This window comes from Cynocephalus volans, chromosome 14 (assembly GCF_027409185.1).
Source record: "Cynocephalus volans isolate mCynVol1 chromosome 14, mCynVol1.pri, whole genome shotgun sequence".
Taxonomy (NCBI): domain Eukaryota; kingdom Metazoa; phylum Chordata; class Mammalia; order Dermoptera; family Cynocephalidae; genus Cynocephalus; species Cynocephalus volans.
This window is the reverse complement of record NC_084473.1, coordinates 50443621-50462094: the sequence shown is the minus strand read 5'-3', so window position 1 is coordinate 50462094 and position 18474 is coordinate 50443621. Positions and strand designations below refer to the sequence as shown.

Genomic DNA, 18474 nt, shown 5'->3' with positions numbered 1-18474 from the left:
AGATTTGTGCTATTCTTTTGTGACAATTTATCTTGGAAAATAAAAGTTTTTGTTCAACCAGCTCTTTTCAGGAGGTTTATAATGGGAAGGAGCGAGAGGCCATGCTAACTTGATTCCATACTAGCTAGAGTTTTCCTTTTGAATGTAGGATTTTGGATGTGAGTTCATTTAGCTAATGTTTTCCACCAATCTTGGGGATTGGAGGTTGTGAGGTTTTTGCAATTGCACTTTACCTTCTGTGGTAGCAGAGACAAACTTTTCTTTCAAATACTGCTTCTTTGTGTGCTTTCTTGTTTAGACCCAGCTCCTCTGATTTTCACATTTCAACTGGGTCCAAAGTTCTTGCTGCCGTCTCCTGCTTCTTCTGGGAATTTATGTTTTGCACCTCCAGGGAACCTCTTACCTTTGAGAAATGTACTTTGCGAGCTTTGTCCAAGATGTGCAGCTAAGACATTTCTTCCTTTTCTCGAACAAGTATCCAGAATTGATCTCCATTCTTTTGAAGGCCTTTTAACAAGTATTTTTGACCTGTAATTCAAATATCTAAAATGAGGATCTCAGTTTTGCTACAATTGGAAAATGTGTTTTATTTCATTTTCCTTGCTGTTTTTGGATTAATTGCTTTTGGATTTCTTAGAAGAGTAAGGGGAAGTGCTTATATTGTGCAACAATATTAAAATTGGAAGTTCATATTAATTTTTAAAGTAAAACAGAAATTCTTGATTTCAGTATTTTTGCAATTATTTGGTATTCTAGAATATGGTAGAAATAAATAGACCTAGGGTCCCCCCTCCCCTGATACAATACAATCTCTGTTCTATTTAGTTGCCGTAGAGCAGTGCTATTCAAAATGTCAGTGCATTTATATAAGAGGCATGAGCCAGAATATAAGTCAATGTATTACTTCTTTCATTAATGAAGAAGTCTTGTCTCAAGAAGAATGTCAGCCAAACTAACCAGTGTGCTTAGGTACTTAGCTGGCTTACATTCTAGCCAAAACTTCTTATCTTTTTGAGGATTGGTAACAAACAGTTTGCAGATTGACAGCCAGTTTGTGAGTGATATTGAGTAACAGTGCTGTGCTGTACACCTGTGTGGCTGTCAAACTGGATCATTATATAGTTAATGCAATTGTTTCTTCATTCTTCATGATTATATTGTCATTGGCTAACTAATTATATGGCTGAAATAGATGTTTTGTTCCTACGTAAACAGGAGTCATTAGGATTAAGGATAGTTGGTCCATATACTTTTTCTTTGGTAGGGAATCCTCAGAGTAAAAATTTATTTTTCTAAGCCTTAATATGGATCATATTTATAGGAGTGGCTCCTATAAGGAGAATCCTGTTATATGAATGCTTTAAAAACTTGAATAATTACTTAAAGTAATTCAATGTTATAGACCTAAAGGAAGGTGTAAGTTTAGGGATGTGTTATCTAAATCAGATATTTCTCTTGACTCTTTCTGCTGCTGGAGAGACATATGGAACAATAATTAATACATAATAGGGTAGTGGAATTTTAGATTTTTGTCTTCTAATACTTGTGTGCAATTGAAAGATGTATTTTTCCGGATGTGGTCTCTGGTGTCTAATTGGCTATTGGCCTTCTCCCTGTCTGTCAGAAACCATGCAACATGTTAGTGACAACATATTGAATTGGATTGGCGTATTCACCTTTTTGTTATATTCCTAACATAATGAATTTTCCCATGAGGTCATGGTTTTTCTTATTGGTATACATCTTTAAGATTGTTAGCCACTGGGCAGACATGAGGGAATTTGTACGACAGAAGTGTGATTTTTAATTACAATTTTAGAAAAAATTTTAAAAATATACCAATAGAATACCACATTTCAGAGTAAAGATACATGGCCAAGACACATTAGAGGAATCTGTCTGAATCTAGAGGGAATGATTTGAAATTATGTATCTATCCTTGATGGGAAAGCCTCTCTGTATAACCATTCTGAATATAAGCTTTAGTTATGAAATAAATAACCATAGACAGTCCTACTTATCCAATGACATTCTTAAAGTAATGGTAGAGTCTAATCCTTGCCAGTCTACACTGCTAGAGTGAAGGGTTGCAATTAATGTATGCCATCAATTGGAGTAAGAATGGTGCTTTAATTGTTCTACTATCTTGGGTATAAGTAAATGCTTGGGAAAACATATACTTGAGGTTACATAGAATAAACCAGCAACACTAGAAAAAAAAAAATCCCTTGTCATTGCAGTGGAGCTTCTTTTCTAGTGCCACCAGATGTCAGTGTAACCACAGGACCAGAGAAATACAATAGATAAATGGCTTATGAATGTTCTTTTTCATGTCATAAAGAGGTAGGGAAAAGAGGTTTACATAAACTAGGTATACAATAGAAAGATCATTTTACTGTTGAATTGTACAGAAAAATGAAGTGCGTAATGGAAAATAGAGTACATATAGAAGTCAAAAAAGCATAGATACAGTTAAAAATTCATATGTAATTCAAATGTACTAATTGAATATATAGGTGATCTCTGAGACTCAGAAATCACCAACCTGCTGCTATAACTATAACTGGAGGAAATGGACAGCCTGTGATTAAGGTGTTCATTACAGCCTCACTGACCGTGGTGTTTTTTAGAATTACTGTCAAAATCTGAGCCTGAAAATGAAAGTGTATTTTCTAGCTTGGAGATATATTTGCATTTGGTACAGAACATACCTATAAGTAATTCCCTAGAACACATAGTCATATTAAGCATTTTTCCAAAAGAGCGTTCATTAGAATAATTACATTTTTACAATGTCCCTCTTTTAAAAATTTATTCTTTAATGAATGCTGCAATAAACAATGATATTTGTTTACTATTCCTAGTTAGATTTAGTACTTACATGTATGGATAGGTCTGTGTTATTTCTCCCAGAGGAGAATCCTGTTTTGAGTCCCAGCCCTCATGAAGTCTTCATGTAGGGCTTGTGACTATACTCACAATGTGATGCATATGTGCTGCATAAGACTGCTGACTTTTGATCTTTGTCAAAAGTTTCATGTTGGCCAAAGGCTGCTTCCAGTTTTTTGATTTCTTGTTTCCAGAAATATTTTGTTACTCAGGATGTGTTTTCTCAGATTACTTCTTTTTGCTTTCTTCCTTTTCAGTCTAAATTAGGAAATGGAAAAACTTGTTTCTTCAAAAATATAAAATGTCTGCCTAGAAATTATTGCAGGGAATGATGTTCTCATGTCATTCTTGCTTTCTCAAACTTTTGCACTTATAGATTTCTCAGTACTATAATATGACCTGTTGTGGGAGGGATGGTACCCTACGTCAGAGTTTCTGGTTTTTCTTTTCTGCTGTCTCAGCTGGAATCTTACAGACAATACTTGTTTGGATTGAAGAGAGGAAAGAAAGTCTTTCTCCCATCTCTCTGTGTACCCCAGACACTTTGAGCTCTGCATTACAAAGTGGGGTCTTTTATTTCATCCTTATTCTTTATCCTTGGGCTCTGGTCTTTATTGGATACAAGTGTAATACCAGATACTATGATTCTGCTTTCATTTTCTCTCCAAGAATGTTCTCGAATTATACACTTCTTTTCTCTCTTTGAACACTTACCCCAAGACATAGGGGCTACAACTAACGGCTTGGCTCCCTATTTCCAATGTCAGGCCTATATCTTTGAGATAGGTATGCCTGGTATTCAAGGTTAAATTTCAACTCAGTTAAATTCTAAACTCTATGCCAGTGCCGGTCAACAGAACTTGGAAATATTCTATATCTGCACTGTCCATTATGATAGTCACTAGTCACATGTGGCTCTTGAGCACTTGAAATTTGGCTAGTTTGATGGAGGAACTTAAAATTTAGTTTTGGCTTTGGTATTCAAGAGTGCAGTTCTAGATAGCAACAGAATGAGTACAGCTCTTCATACATCCTTAACTGAACAATAGTCCTTTTTTGCCCTTGAAACATTTGTTTTCTTTGTCCTAGCATGTTGTACTAGGCAGGTCCCACATAGAGAGGTGAGGGAGCAAGCAATCACCAGCTTAGCTAACCAATTTTGCTTATCAGTGGGATGGTAGAAGTTGTTACAGCTGAATTTCTCCCATTATCATTTGTTGATTAGGTGATTATCAGGCTTCCACCCTATTAGGCTTAGTTCCTGATGTCAAGGGCTTACCATTTAATTGAGGATATTGTAGTAACTAGAATTCAAAGTAGGCTATAAGTGCCAAAGTGTTATCAAGGTTAGTTCTGTCCTAATTACTGTACTTGTTCTGCTGTAGATTCATCTACTTCCTTGTCTCTTCTCCTTCTCCCTATTTCTTTAGGTTTTAAAGCATTTTAAAATTAATATATGTAATATGACTTTAGTAGTACTGAGTAAGTAGGGCAGTGTTCAGTTAGATTTTTATTCTGGTGTGTTTTTAAAAATTCAGGGTATACTATATGTACATTAGGAGTATTTCAGATACTTAAAGTGTTTTTGGAATTCCATTTTGAAATTACCTTCAGAATTTTTTTTTTTTTGACTTCATGGACAATTTCATACATACACAAAATCAAAGAGAAAACTATAATAAGTTGCCATATACCTAACACTCAACTTCAATAGTTATTAACTCAGCATCAGTCTTATTTCAGTTACATCCCTACTCAGTGTCCACATCCCATAATTTTAAAGGAAAATCCCATTCATCATATAATTTGAAACAAATATTTGTGTACATATCTCCAGAGGATAAAGATGCTTTTATTAAAAAAACCCTTAATGCTATATTACACCGAAAGATAACAATAATTTACTGATATCACTAAATATCCAGTTAATGTTCAAATTCCCTGATTGTTATATGTCTATGTATATTTTCCAATTTGTTGAAATCAGGATCCGAATAAGGACCTTGTAATGTAATTAGTTGGTATGTCCCTTACCTCTTTTTTAATATAGTGCTTCATCAATTCTACCTCATCTAATGTTTGTTAACTGTTCATATATTGATTCTAGAGCAAAGTGTTGGTTCAATAAGTAGCTAATGATCTTTTAAGCATCCGCCAAGATTGATAATGGTGTTCTAAGAGTATGTGATTTTTGCAAGAGTTGAGTCAATTTTCCTTTGTTCTCCAGATCCGTCTTGTGCACAGATTATTACTGATGCTTATTTGTGCACATGTTACTTGAAGATTCTGATTGGGAGATATTATGATGTTACTACTGATACAGACACAACAACATAAGGGGACTTAGAGTTCCATGCTGCTGCAATGCCTGGTCCTGGTCATTTTTGCACCCATGAAATAATTTCCTTCTCCTTCTCTTCTTCCTCCTTTCTTTCTTCTTCAAAATATTCTGTAGGATACTTCTCATGTATAGGGTCATTCTAGGATCATGTGGAAATTTTTAATATTTGCAAATCACTTTTTGTCTGCTCAGAATCACTTGAATTGTGGAAATGTTTCTAAATTTAAGATAGTTTGTATTACCACATTGTTGAGGAAAAGAAAAAACATTTTAGTTTGGTGCCTAAACTATATATAAATGCACAGGGTATGGTATACATTCAAGTTTAAATAATGATATCCCCTCAATTAACAGTAAACAATTCTCCAGCTTTACCATAATGATTAAGTTGCTGAAGTATTTTTGCCATAAAACATGTTATTAGGTTTCTAGGATATTCAGTTATGATTGACATTGAATGTAAACACATACACTTAAATTATAGCAGCACATTCCAAATTGAGGTGAATAAAAGTGAATTTCTAATAAAGAGTATGCTGGGATTTGGATCATGGAAAAGTATGGAAAAATCTGTGAATACTGTGTAAGGGGATCTTTTGTTAGTTTGGGAGAAATCAGTTATGCTTTTTTTTTTTTTAAACTTTTTTTAGTGGTTCCCCTAGAGTTTGCAATATGCATTTACAACAAATTCAAGTTCACTTTCAAGTAACATTAAACCTTTTCACAGGTGGTGCAAATACCCTTTAATAACAAATTAGTCCTAATTCTACCTTCCCATCTCTTGTATCATTGGTGTCATTCATTTTATTTATATATAAACATACATAAGCACATATATATATGAGTGTGTGTATGTGTATATATATATGTACACACACAAACATAAGTAATTTGAATACATTTTTGCTATTATCATTTTGAACAAATTTACCTTCATCAATTAAAAATAAGAAAAAGTTTTTATTTTACCTCTATTTATTCCTTCTTCAGTACTCTTCCTTTTTTTGTGAAGATTGGAGTTTCTGACCTACATTATTTTCCTTCTCTTTAAAGAACTTATTTTAACATTTCTAGCAATGCAGGTCTACTGGCAACAAATTTCCTCGATTTTTGTTGTCTGAGAGTCTTTATTTTTCCCTCCCTTTTGAAGGATAATTTTGCAGGGTACAGAATTCTGGATTGGTGGTTTTTTTTCTCTCTCAGCACTTTAAATATTTCACTTTACTCTCTTTTTGCTTGTATGGTTTCTAAGGAGAAATTGAATGTAATTCTTTGTTCTTCCATTTTTATTTCCTGGCTTTTCTCAGGATTTTTTTTGTTTATCTTTGATTTTCTGTAGTTTAGAAATGATATGCCTAGGTATAGGTTTTGGTGTTTTGTTTTGGTTTTTTTTTGCATTTATCCTGTTTGATATTCTCTGAGCTTCCTGGATCTGTGATTTGGCGTCTGACATTAATTTGTGGAGATCTTCAGTCATTATTGTTTCAAATATTTCTTCTGTCCCCTTCTCTCTTTTTTTTCTCCTTCTGGTATTTCCATTGCACATATTTACACCTTTTGTTTGTGTCCAACAGTCCTTGGATATACTGTTCTGTTTTTTCAGTCTTTGTTTTCTTTACTTTTTGGTTTTGGAGGTTTCTATTGATATATCCTCTAGCTCAGATTCTTTTCTTAACCATGTCCAGTCTACTAGTAAACCCATCAAAGACATTCTTCATTTCTGTTACAGTGTTTTTGATATCTAGCATTTATTTTTGGTTATTTCTTAGGATTTCTATCTCTCCGTTTATATTGACTACCTGTTTTTGCATGCTGTCTACTTTATCCATTAGAGCCCTTAGCAAATGTATTAATTATTGTTGTTTTAAATTTCCAATTTGATAATTCCAACATCCCTGCCATATCTGGTTTTGATGCTTGCTCTGTCTCTTCAAATTGTGTTTTTTGTCTTTTAGTATGCCTTGTAAATTTTTCTTGATAGCCGAACATTACAAACCAGGTAAAGGAACTACTGTAAATAGGCCTTTAGTAATGTGGTGGTAAGGTGTGGGGGAAGGGAAGCATTCTATAGTCCTATGATTAGGTCTTAGTTTTCTGATCCTATGCCTCTGGACAGTGGACTTCACAAGTGTATCTCAGTCTTCGCCCAATCTGTGACCTCCTTAAATGGGACAGGATGGCTGGAGTTGGGTATTTTTCTTCATCCTCTATGTGGAAGGCTGAAACTGGTTGGAGTTGGCTGGAATTGGCTATTTTCCTTCCCCCATCTCAGTTACTCTGTGCTAAAACCCTAGCTGGTTAGGCTTTGGTTAAATAGTTTCTACTGAGGGCAGGCCTTGTTAAAAAGAATAGAGTGTTCTGGTGTCAGAATGATTCCTTTCCCCCTCCTGCTATTGGAAGCGTGAGGGGATTTTTCTTTGATATTTATTATGAGAACCTGATTAAACTCCCAGAGGTAAAACTCACAAAAGTGTGGGGGGCCTCCCTATGATTGGGTCCTCCTGGAGTTTTTAACTCTTAGGCTTGTTCACTCTGAGCTTCAAGCAATTCATCAATTGCAGTTTAGGTTTTTCTCTTCTAGCCCTGGGTCTCAGGTCGTTTCTGCCTGTAAGTCTCTGCTCTGGTAAACTGTGACTCCTTGTGTTCACCTGTTTCTCCATTCTTGGGGGCAGCGGTTTCCCCTGTGTCCTCACCTTTCATGTGGGTGCAAGAAGAGTTGTTCACTTCCAGTCTGTTCAGTTTTTTTTTCCTGTTTGTTGCATTTTTATTTGTTTTAAAAATATTTTTATTTATACATATTTATAGGTTACAGAGTTGACTATCAGTATTTGTGTACAGTATGTGATGATCAAATCAATATTATTAGCATGTTCATCATTACAAACTGTAATCACTTCTTGTGTCCCTTACCCAATTACTCCTCATCCCTCCTCCCCCTTTCCCACCTCTAGTAACTATAGGTCTGTTCTCTCCTTCTGAAAGTTCAATGTTTTATTATGGTCTTTCTTTGTTTTTTAGCTACCACTTATGAGTGAGCACAAGCAGTGTTTCTCTTTCTGTGCCTGGCTTATTTCATTTAACATAATTTTCTCCAAGTTAATTCATGTTGCTGTGAATGGCAGAAGTTTATTCTTTTTTATGGCTGAGTAGTATTCTATTGTATATGTATACCACATTTTCCTTTTCCAGTCATCTGTTGATGGACATTTAGGTTGGTTCCATATCTTGACTGTTGCAAATAGAGCTGCAGTGAACATGGGAATGCAGGTTTCCCTTCAACATGGTGATTTCCATTCCTTTGGGTATATACCTAGAAATGGGATTACTGGATCATATACAATTCTATCTGTAGTTGTTTGAGAAATCTCCATACTTTTTTCCATAATGACTGTACTAATTTGTAGTCCCACCAACAGTGTAGAAGAGTTCCCTTTTCTCCACATCCTCACCAGCATTCGTTATTCTTAGTCTTTTTAATAATAGCTAATCTAGCTGGAGTGAGATGATATCTCAGTGAGGTTTTGGTTTGCATTTCTTTGATGATTAGTGGTGCTGAGCATTTTTTTCATGTACCTGTTGGCCATTTTTTTTTTTTTTTTTTTTTTAAAGATGACCGGTAAGGGGATCTTAACCGTTGGCTTGGTGTTGTCAGCACCACGCTCAGCCAGTGAGCAAACCGGCCATCCCTATATAGGATCCGAACCCATGGCCTTGGTGTTATCAGCACCGCACTCTACCGAGTGAGCCACGGGCTGGCCTTACCTGTTGGCCATTTGTATGTCTTCCTTTGAAAAATGTCTGTTCAGCTCCTTTGCCCATTTTTTAATTGGATTATTTGGTTTTTCAGATATATTATATATATATATATAATTGTGGCTGGCTGGTACAGGGATCTGAACCCAAGACCTTGGTGTTAAAAGGCGGTGGTCTAATCAACTGAGCCAACCAGCCAGCCTGGATTATTTGGTTTTTTACCGTGAAGACTCTCAACAAATTAGGTATAGAAGAAAAATATCTCAACACAATGAAAGCTGTATATGACAAACTCACTGCCAATATCATGAATGGAGAAAAACTGAAAATTTTTCCTTTAAAAACAGGAATAAGACAAGGATGCCCACTCCTGTTCAACATAGTATTGGAAGTGTTAGCCAGAGCAATCAGACAAGAGAAAGAAATAAAGGGCATCCAAATTGGAAAAGATGAAGTCACATTGTCACTGTTGGCAGATGACATGATGCTATCTGTAGAAAAACCCATAACCTCTACCAAAAAACTCCTAGAGCTGATAAATGAATTCAGTTAAGTTGCAGCATACAAAATCGGTACACAAAAATCAGTAGCATTCTTATACACCAATAATGAACAAACAGAAAAAGAAATCAAGAAATCAAGCTCATTTATAATAGCAACCAAAAGAATAAAATACCTAGGAATAAATTTAAGCAAAGAGGCTAAAGATCTCTACAGTGAGAACTACAAAATTCTGCTGAAAGAAATTAAACAATCCATGTTCATGGATTGGAAGAATTAATGTTGTAAAAATGTCCATACTACCAAAGTGATCTGTAGATTCAGTGCAGTCCCCATCAAAATACCAATGATATTTTTCACAGAAATAGAAACTCAACCCTAAAATTCATATGGAACAACAAAGACCCTAATAGCCAAAGCAATCCTGAGCAAAAAAAAAAACAAAACAAACAAACAAAAAACATTATATTATCTGACTTCAAATTATACTACATAGCTATAGTAACCAAAACAGCATGGTACTGGCATAAAAACAGACACACGAAGCAATGGAACAGAATAGAGAACCCAGAAATCAACCCAGGTACTTATAGCCAACTGATCTTTGACAAAGGCAACAAGAACATACATTGGGGAAAAAATAGCCTCTTCAGTAAATGGTGCTGGGAAAACTGAATATCCACATGCAGAGGAATGATATTAGACCCATAACCTCTTACCATATACCAAAATCAACTCAAAATAGATTAAAGACTTAAGTATGAGACCTGAAAGTTTAAAAACTGCTTGAAGGGGAAATGCTTCAGGATGTACGACTAGGCAAAGACTTTATGAATAAGACCCCAAAAGCATAAGCAACAAAAGAAAAAATAAACAAATTTTTATATATAAAAGCATCAAACTAAATAGCTTCTGCACAGCAAAGGAAACAATTAACAGAATGTAAAGACAACCTACTGAATGGGAGAAAATATTTGCAAACCATATATCCAACGAGGGATTAATATCCAGAATATACAAGGATGTCTGGTCAATTTTTTACTTGTTAGGACATAGTGTTGACTTCCAAGGAATCTCTTTATCTCTTGCTTAGTGATTGTGCTATTAGAAATAGGTCTGGCTGCCTGCCCCCTTTCAAAAAACAAACCACTCAAAAGTCAAATTGTTAAAATGGAAGTTACCTTTTACTCAGGAACACTGGTGACCTGAGGAGAGATGTTAGGCTAACTCATGTCTCTGGTAAACCTGAAGGAGAATGGCCAGACTAAAGCCGTCTCAAAGACTCAGATTTACTGAGGGGTTTTTTAAAGAGGGGGTTTGGGGAATGGAGCGTGAAATCAGCATAGCTTCATCGGTTGTCCAGGGTGTGGATCGTACATGCAAATCTGCAACTTCAGGCTGACTGGAAAATAACTTTACATTCATTTAAATAATGTCTTCTTGCCCTATAACCAAGGTTTAAAATATCAAATAACCATGGGAAAAGAGGGAACTCAGAAAAATGCATGCCAAGAAAAAAACTGTGTCCTTTTAAAATCTTTTAGAGTCTGTACAGTTTTAGCTCCCACCATGGCTTCAGTCCTTCTCACTCCAACATTTGAATCTATGGCTTTAAGGTTTGGAATGTTATTCTTCTGAGAGCCGATAAATATTCAATTCTAGTTTTTCTTTGAGTTGATTTCTCTGCCCTTAAATCTTTTTTAAAAAAAAATAAGATTATTGTTTGGTGAAAAGTTTGAATCTAAATTCATTTTTTATTTAAAACTGCTAATCAGTTCCTCTAATAATACCTTTTACTTAATTCCTCCTCCTTTTTTCCATTTCATTTCATGTTTTAATTTTTTTTTTTCCTTTTTGTCTTTGTCTTTTTCTTTCTTTTTTTGGTGTGGTTCATATTTTAATGATGCTGATGAGTCAAAGGTTTCTGATAACTACATCCAAGTTGATGATTTTTCTGTGGAGTAAGCAAGAAAAGCACCTTAAAGAAAAGCTTTTTAAACACGAAGGAGCCAGGACTTGATGGTTTTGAAAATTTTTAGGGGCCAGCCCGTGGCTTACTTGGAAGAGTGTGGTGCTGATAGCACCAAGGCCAAGGGTTCGGATCCCTATACTGGGATGGCCGGTTAGCTCACTTGGGAGATCGTGGTGCTGACAACACCACGTCAAGGGTTAAGATCCCCTTACCGGTCATCTTTAAAAAAAAAAGAAAGAAAATTTTTAGTGTCCATCCACTAAGAGCATAGACCTAAATTAAGAAATGGCTTCTAAGCAAATATCAAATCTAGGGCACTACCAGGAAAACAGTATAGTTTAAAGGTGAAGTCTAGGGTATACCTGTAAAGTACTTTGTTAGTCTCTGAATGATCAAAGGTGGTACCTCCAAGTACTATTCAGTCAGACAAAAAGTCCTGTAAAGATTTTAAGGGTGTGATTCACAGATACACTCAGTCAAACAGTGGGGTTTGTAAGAAGCTTAAGAGTGTTGTCCCTTAGCAGAAATTCAAAGCAGAGAAGGGCATATCCCAAAAAGCACTGTGGGTGTGGCTTTTGTCTATGAAAGTGAACTATGAGAAGATTCATATATGTCCCATGAAGGTTTAAAAATAATTATCTTGATAGAAACACTTTCAGCTTAGACTGAAAGAGTACAAAATGAAAAGAGGCCATTGGATCCACAAAACCCGGTACCCATTAGCAGTCAGTCCCCATCCCTCCCCCCAGTCCCTAGCAACTCCTAGTCTATTTTCTCTTTCTTTGGATTTGCCTATCCTGGACATTTCCTATGAATGGACATGTGTCTGGCTTTTTTCATTTAGCATAACATTTTCAAGGTTCATCCATGTTGTAGCATGTATCAGTACTTCATTCCTTTTTATGGCTGAATGATAATCTGTTATATGGATATACCACATTTTGTTTATCCATTCATCAGTTGATAAACATTTGGGTTTTGTTTTGATTATTATGAATAATTTTACTATGAACATTTGCATACATGTTTTTGTGTGGACACGTTTTCTAGTTCACACAAAATTTCTGGGTAGAAATTTCTAGGAGTGAAATTGCTGGGTCACATGGTAACTCTATGTTTAACTTTTTGAGGAACTGCCAGACTGTTTTCTAAAGTGGCTGCAGCATTTTACATTCCCACCAGCAGTATATGAATGTTTCGGTTTCTCTGCATCCTTGCCAAAACTTGTTATTGTTTGTTATTTTGATTATAGCCATGTTAGTGGGTGTGAAATGGTATCTCATTGTGATTTGGATTTGCATTTCCCTAATGACAAATGATGTTGAGCATCTTTTCATGTGTTTATAGGTTGTTCAGATTTTGATTATAGGAATAAAATAACTCTTTATATTAATATCTTAATTTATAAATACTTCCTCTAGATTTTATTATTACTTCACCTTGAACCATACCCAAGTTTACCTTTCCTGTGTAATGGAAAGATCTTATTATTCATTTTGAGAATCCTGCCTAATCTTTTTAAAAATTTTATTATTTTTGTTTGTTTTTGTTTTGGTGGTTGGCCAGTAAGAGAATTCTCCTTAGTCTTAATCTCAAGTAGTTTTTCCCCCTTTTGCTCATTTCTGTTCTTTTTTTATTTGTGATGGTGTGTTTGTTTTAAGTGACCAGTCAGTATAAAGCCTTTGCTGTTTTTTGTCCATCCATCTAATATTTATTGAGTGACTCAGATATGCCGGGCACTTTGCTAAGTGCTGAGGGTATATAATAGTGATTAAATCTTGGAATCTGCTGGGGAATTTGTAATGAACGGGTGTACCTATGAATTATAATTGCAATCTTTATCAGTGATACAGAGAATGGAGCATGATGGACTGGTTAGGGAAAACTATCAGTGTGGCATTCTGAAAGTCTGAAAAGAACCACTGAGATAAGGCAGAAGAAGGTGAGTGTGAGTAGGACACAGTGAGCAGTGGGGAGAGGCTCACAGATAAGGCTTGCAAGGGAGCTGTTTACCTCAGAAGAGCACCACCTAAAAATCATTTATTTTCTTATACACTTGGAATAAAATTCAAACACCTTACCATGGCCTACAAAATTTGACTCTTTCCTACCTCTTGGGCCTTGTTTCCTCTCCCTGACTATACTTCAGTCACCCTAGCCATTTTGCTATTCCTCAAACATACCCAGCTCTTTCCTGTGTCACTGCCTTTACACTCCTATTTCCTCTGTTTGGGATATTCTTCTTTCTCTTCTTTGCATAGCTTACTACTGCTTATCTTTAATTTTTCTGTTCAAATATCTGTGTTCCAGAGAGACCTTATCTATCCCTTTTTCAAAAATAACACCCCTCATTTCCAGTTACTGTCTATTACTTTACCCTGTTAGTTTCTTTCACAATGGTTTTACCAAAAGTTACTTTGTTTATATAGGTGCTTGTGTATTCTCTCTCTTACCTACTAGAATAGAAGCTCTGTGAAGACAAATACTTGTAGGTCTAGTTGACTCCTATAACCCTTGTGCCTAGGAAAGTCCAAGGCACTGTTGAATGCTTGAATTAATTAATTTATTTTTGCAGACTCTTGTAGGACATGGTAAGATACTAGGTTTTATTTTAAGTGTAAGTAAGAGCTCTAAAAAGTTTTAGACTACTATTATAGCTGTTAAGTTGATTTTAGTGGCTTCAGCTTTGCAGGCTCCTTTTATAATCACTTAAATTTTTCTGTAGACCTGTCAGGTATGTTTATATAGTCATCCTTAATTTACATAGAATGTGAAGTCATTTAGAGTGTAATGACATCTTCCAAAGCACTGTAAACCACTGATTTTCTGGGATCTGTAAATCAATGTGTTTGTTTGTTTGTTTTTGGCCACTGACTGGTATGGGGATCCAAACCCTTTACCTTGGTGTTATAAGGGTGTGCTCTAACCAACTGAGCTGTCCACCCAACCTGTTTGTTTTTAAGATCAAATTTTCCAAAATATCAGCCATTTTTTCTTCAGATATTTTTTGTGCCCCATTCTAATTCTCTTCTCCTTTTAAGACTCCAATTACACGTGTATTATACTGTTTGATACTGTCTCACAGATCCCACTGTTGATTTTCCTTCAATCTTTTTTTCTTCTTATTGCTTTAGATTGGATGATTCATATTGATGTCTTCAAGTTCACTGATTCATACCATCTCCATTTTGCTTTTAAGCCCATTCATTTCTTGTTTTTTCAGTCTTTGTATCTTTCAGTTCTAGGATTTTCATTAGAATTGCTTCTATTTTTTACGGTTTCATTTCTCTTCTGAGATTCCCTATACCTATCTGTTTATCATATATATTAAAAGTAAAATCTTTAAGCATACTCTTCTTAAAATTTTAAAGCATATTAATAATAGCTGCTTTAGTTAATCTGTTAAATCCAAGGTCTGGGCCATCCCAAGGTCAGTTTCTGTTGACTGCTTTTTGACTGGTATACTGGACTTTGGGGTAATATGTTATAGAGACTTGAATTCTGTTATCTCCCTCTGAGACATGTTTACTTTTTTTTTTTTTAATAGTTAGATCATTTACTGGTTTATCACCTTGAACTTGTTTAGGTTTGTTTTTATGCTTTGTTAGAAGAGAGCTATGGAGAACTTAAAGTATTTCCCAATCCCATCTAACTTGGTGGGACTCAACTCCCAACTTCTGTCTCTCTTCCTGATCTTGTCAGGGCTTATTTTAGGCTTAGTTAGACTAAGTCTAGAATAGGCCTTACTCCCAGATCCTTACTCCTAGGGCTCTGCCTTTTGAGTGTCTCACCTGGATGCCCAGGGTGCTAACAAATTATAACGTGGTCTCACACCTCTGGGCCAGAACTCCTAGGAGTTCCATTGCTCCTTAGTACTGTTTGACTTCTGATGATCTCTGTTCCATTCCTTTAGCAGTTGTTCTCTAGCAATCTTAGTCTTGCCTTGTACATGTGCAGTCCAGACTTCAACCAAGGACTCTCGGGGGACTTCCACACTGGGGCCCCCACTTTGTACAATTTTGTCTTCTGGGGCCTTACGCTTCAGATTTCAACACCTTAAACTCTAATCTCTGCTTCCTTGATTTAGTGAACTTCTGCACTCTGCTTGAAATCAGCCTGTTTCCTCTGCTTGGAGTACTCTTCTCTCAACCATACCCCCTGTGCTTGAACTTCAGCTCATGTACCATAATTAGGAAATGTCCCTAGGCAAAGAGCTGGGGCAATCATGGGGCTATTCATTTTTTTTCACCTTAAAAAAAAAGTGAAAATAGTCTAGCTTTATATATTAGATTTTTTTTAAAAAGTGAGAACCTTTTTTCTGACTTCTGTACTATGTTTAATAATCAAAACAATTTTTTTTTACTTTCATGTTTATAAGGTCAGCCTAACTTATGGAAAACAAACTTATCTTTACTCTGCTTCATATATCACCACTGGCAGCCCGATAATCTTCAATTCAGTGTCTGGCTATAGAATGATTTTTGCCAGCAATCACTGATAATGATGTATGAATTGAGTATGAAACAGATTTCCTTCCTTTTCTATCATGACTTCCACCTACAATTAGGTTGACTGTAGATTGATCATAAAATAATTACTTAGTTTGAAAAACTTGTTCTTTCCTTGGTAAAATGCTCTTGAGTGTTAACTTAGAAATAAGTTGTATTACCTCAGTGATGCTACCACGATCAATTAGTTACATTTCTGAACCCCCCACCCAGCATAAGAAACTCTTTGATTAAAGAACTTCTAGGGCTGGCCCATGGTTCACTTGGGAGAGTGCGGTGCTGATAACCTCAAGGCCACGGGTTCAGATCCCCATATAGGGATGGCCGGTTTGCTCACTTGGGAGAGCGTGGTGCTGACAGCACCAAGTCAAGGGTTAAGATCCTCTTACTGGTCATCTTTTAAAAAAATAAATAAATAAAAATAAAGAGCTTCTGAGAGTCCTTATATGGGAAATAAACTTTGGTATAAATTCAGTATACAAAACTAATAGAATGTCAGTTGCATGTTACTCATCTTCAATAATAAGAAATACACTTATTATTTCTTGTTTTACACTTTTAAGGATTTTATCTTCCCCATTGTTTATCTATGTTAGCATTATTCAAGTGTGACCTATCATACTAATGTCTAGTGCCTTTCTAATTTTATGACTGAGAGTTGTTGATTCCCATTTTCTGCCTCCTGTAGAAAGATCTATAGAATAACTGCATGCTTGAAAGGGAAAAAAAAAACAAACCCAAAAACTTACTTGTTTTTACACCTTCTTTCCCATACCTAAACACATGAAGCTAGACTTTCTTATACACATTTCAACTCTCTCTCTCTCTTTTTTTTTTGTGACCCGTAAGGGGATCGCAACCCTTGGCTTGGTGTTGCCCGCACCGCACTCAGCCAGTGAGCACACCGGCCATTCCTATATAGGATCTGAACCTGCGGCGGGAGCGCTGCGCTCCCAAGTGCTGCACTCTCCCGAGTGCGCCACGGGGCCGGCCCTCAACTCTCTCTCTTATAGATACTACTATTTCTCCAAACATATCATCATTATTATTATTTTTAAATACAGCTGGCTGGTAAGGGGATCTTAACCCTTGGTGTTATCAGCACCATGCTCTAAATAAGTAAGCTAACTGGCCAGCCCCAAACTTACAATTTAAAGAAGCCTCACACCTAGAACATTCACAACATACCTTATTTGCTAATGTTGTGTGTGTGTGTGTGTGTGTTCTTTTATGTAGCACTACATAGTTCTGTTCTGGTATTCTGTTTTTCATGAACTCTGTGTTTAAACTCCTCCAGAATTACTGCCTCCTTCATAGCAAAGTTTTGTGGTAGATATATTCTGGAAAGTTTAGCCCCCGTTGCTTGTTATATCAACTTAATAACATGTTCTCCAGATACATTACACCTATGTTCATCCTCATGAGGTGGGATTTATAAACTATGTGTATATGGATTTAGACATACTTTGTCCTAATGTTAAATTACATATGTAAAGGAAAGTAGAATAATTTGGTGAAATTATTAAATGGGCACACGATTTTTAGGTACCTATGGGCATGCCAACTATTCCTTCAGAAGATCTACTTTAGCAGCTACTTGAGAGTCATTAGTTTCTATTACTAACTATAGTTAAGTAATATGCATTTCTTTAAGAACACTCTTTAGTTTGTCTGGAGTCCCCTTTTAGTTCAAATAAGCAAGAAGATTTTTATTGTATTTTCATTGGTGGATGTAGTTGTTTATTATGGTAAAAATTATCTAAGATGTAGAACTTCCTCTTTCACCTTGTCAATTACTCTAGTCATTTGTGATCAAATGGTGATGATAGCAAACTTTTCAATTTTGAGATTGTTTCTTCAGACTGGTACTGTTTATTCTGAACTATCTGCTCCATTCCTCTCCCAACTGCATTTTTAACAAACTAGAGCTGTATTGTCTTCATTATCAGAGAAAATAAATGCTTGCCTCTTGCTTCTATTTCCTCTGTGTCTTTTAACATACTATTGAAAATAATTTTGTACGTGTACAGAAAAGATTAGGGATATGTTAAGGGGTCTGAGCTAAGACAGTTGGGATAAATGTTTAGGAATGATCACAGCATTGTGAGTTCTGGGGTGAATAAGTGATGAGAACATCACCAGAGTGTCCATTCCTATAGCCATTACTTTTTGCTGACAGTAATTTTTCTGACTGCTGTATTGCAGCTGTCGAAAATGGACAGATAGATGTGTTAAGGCTGTTACTTCGACATGGAGCAGATGTTAATGGATCCCATTCTATGTGTGGATGGAACTCCTTGCACCAGGCTTCTTTTCAGGTAAACTTGGAATTTATTATTTCATTTTCATGTAAATTGTGTGTTTTACCCTTTTAAAATGACAGTTCTATACAGTTTTTGCTTCCTACTTGCTTGTGATTTATGATGGTTAGCACAGTACAGAAAAGGCAGTCTAAATGCTAATGATCATTCTGAATAAGCCAACTGCTGTAGTAGCTGTGGCAGCCTTGG

At 35.8% G+C, this 18474-nt stretch overlaps 1 protein-coding gene across 4 annotated transcripts in view; it reads left to right on the top strand.

The window, feature by feature from the left end:
• The window catches only part of ASB3 (ankyrin repeat and SOCS box containing 3), a 102951-nt gene that overhangs the window by 44046 nt on the left and 40431 nt on the right, over positions 1-18474 (top strand). For all 4 annotated transcript variants that reach the window (XM_063078735.1, XM_063078734.1, XM_063078731.1 and 1 more), the window contains exon 4: positions 18170-18282. In XM_063078735.1, coding sequence (XP_062934805.1) covers positions 18170-18282 — 113 coding nt within the window. The remainder of the gene's footprint in view (positions 1-18169; positions 18283-18474) is intronic.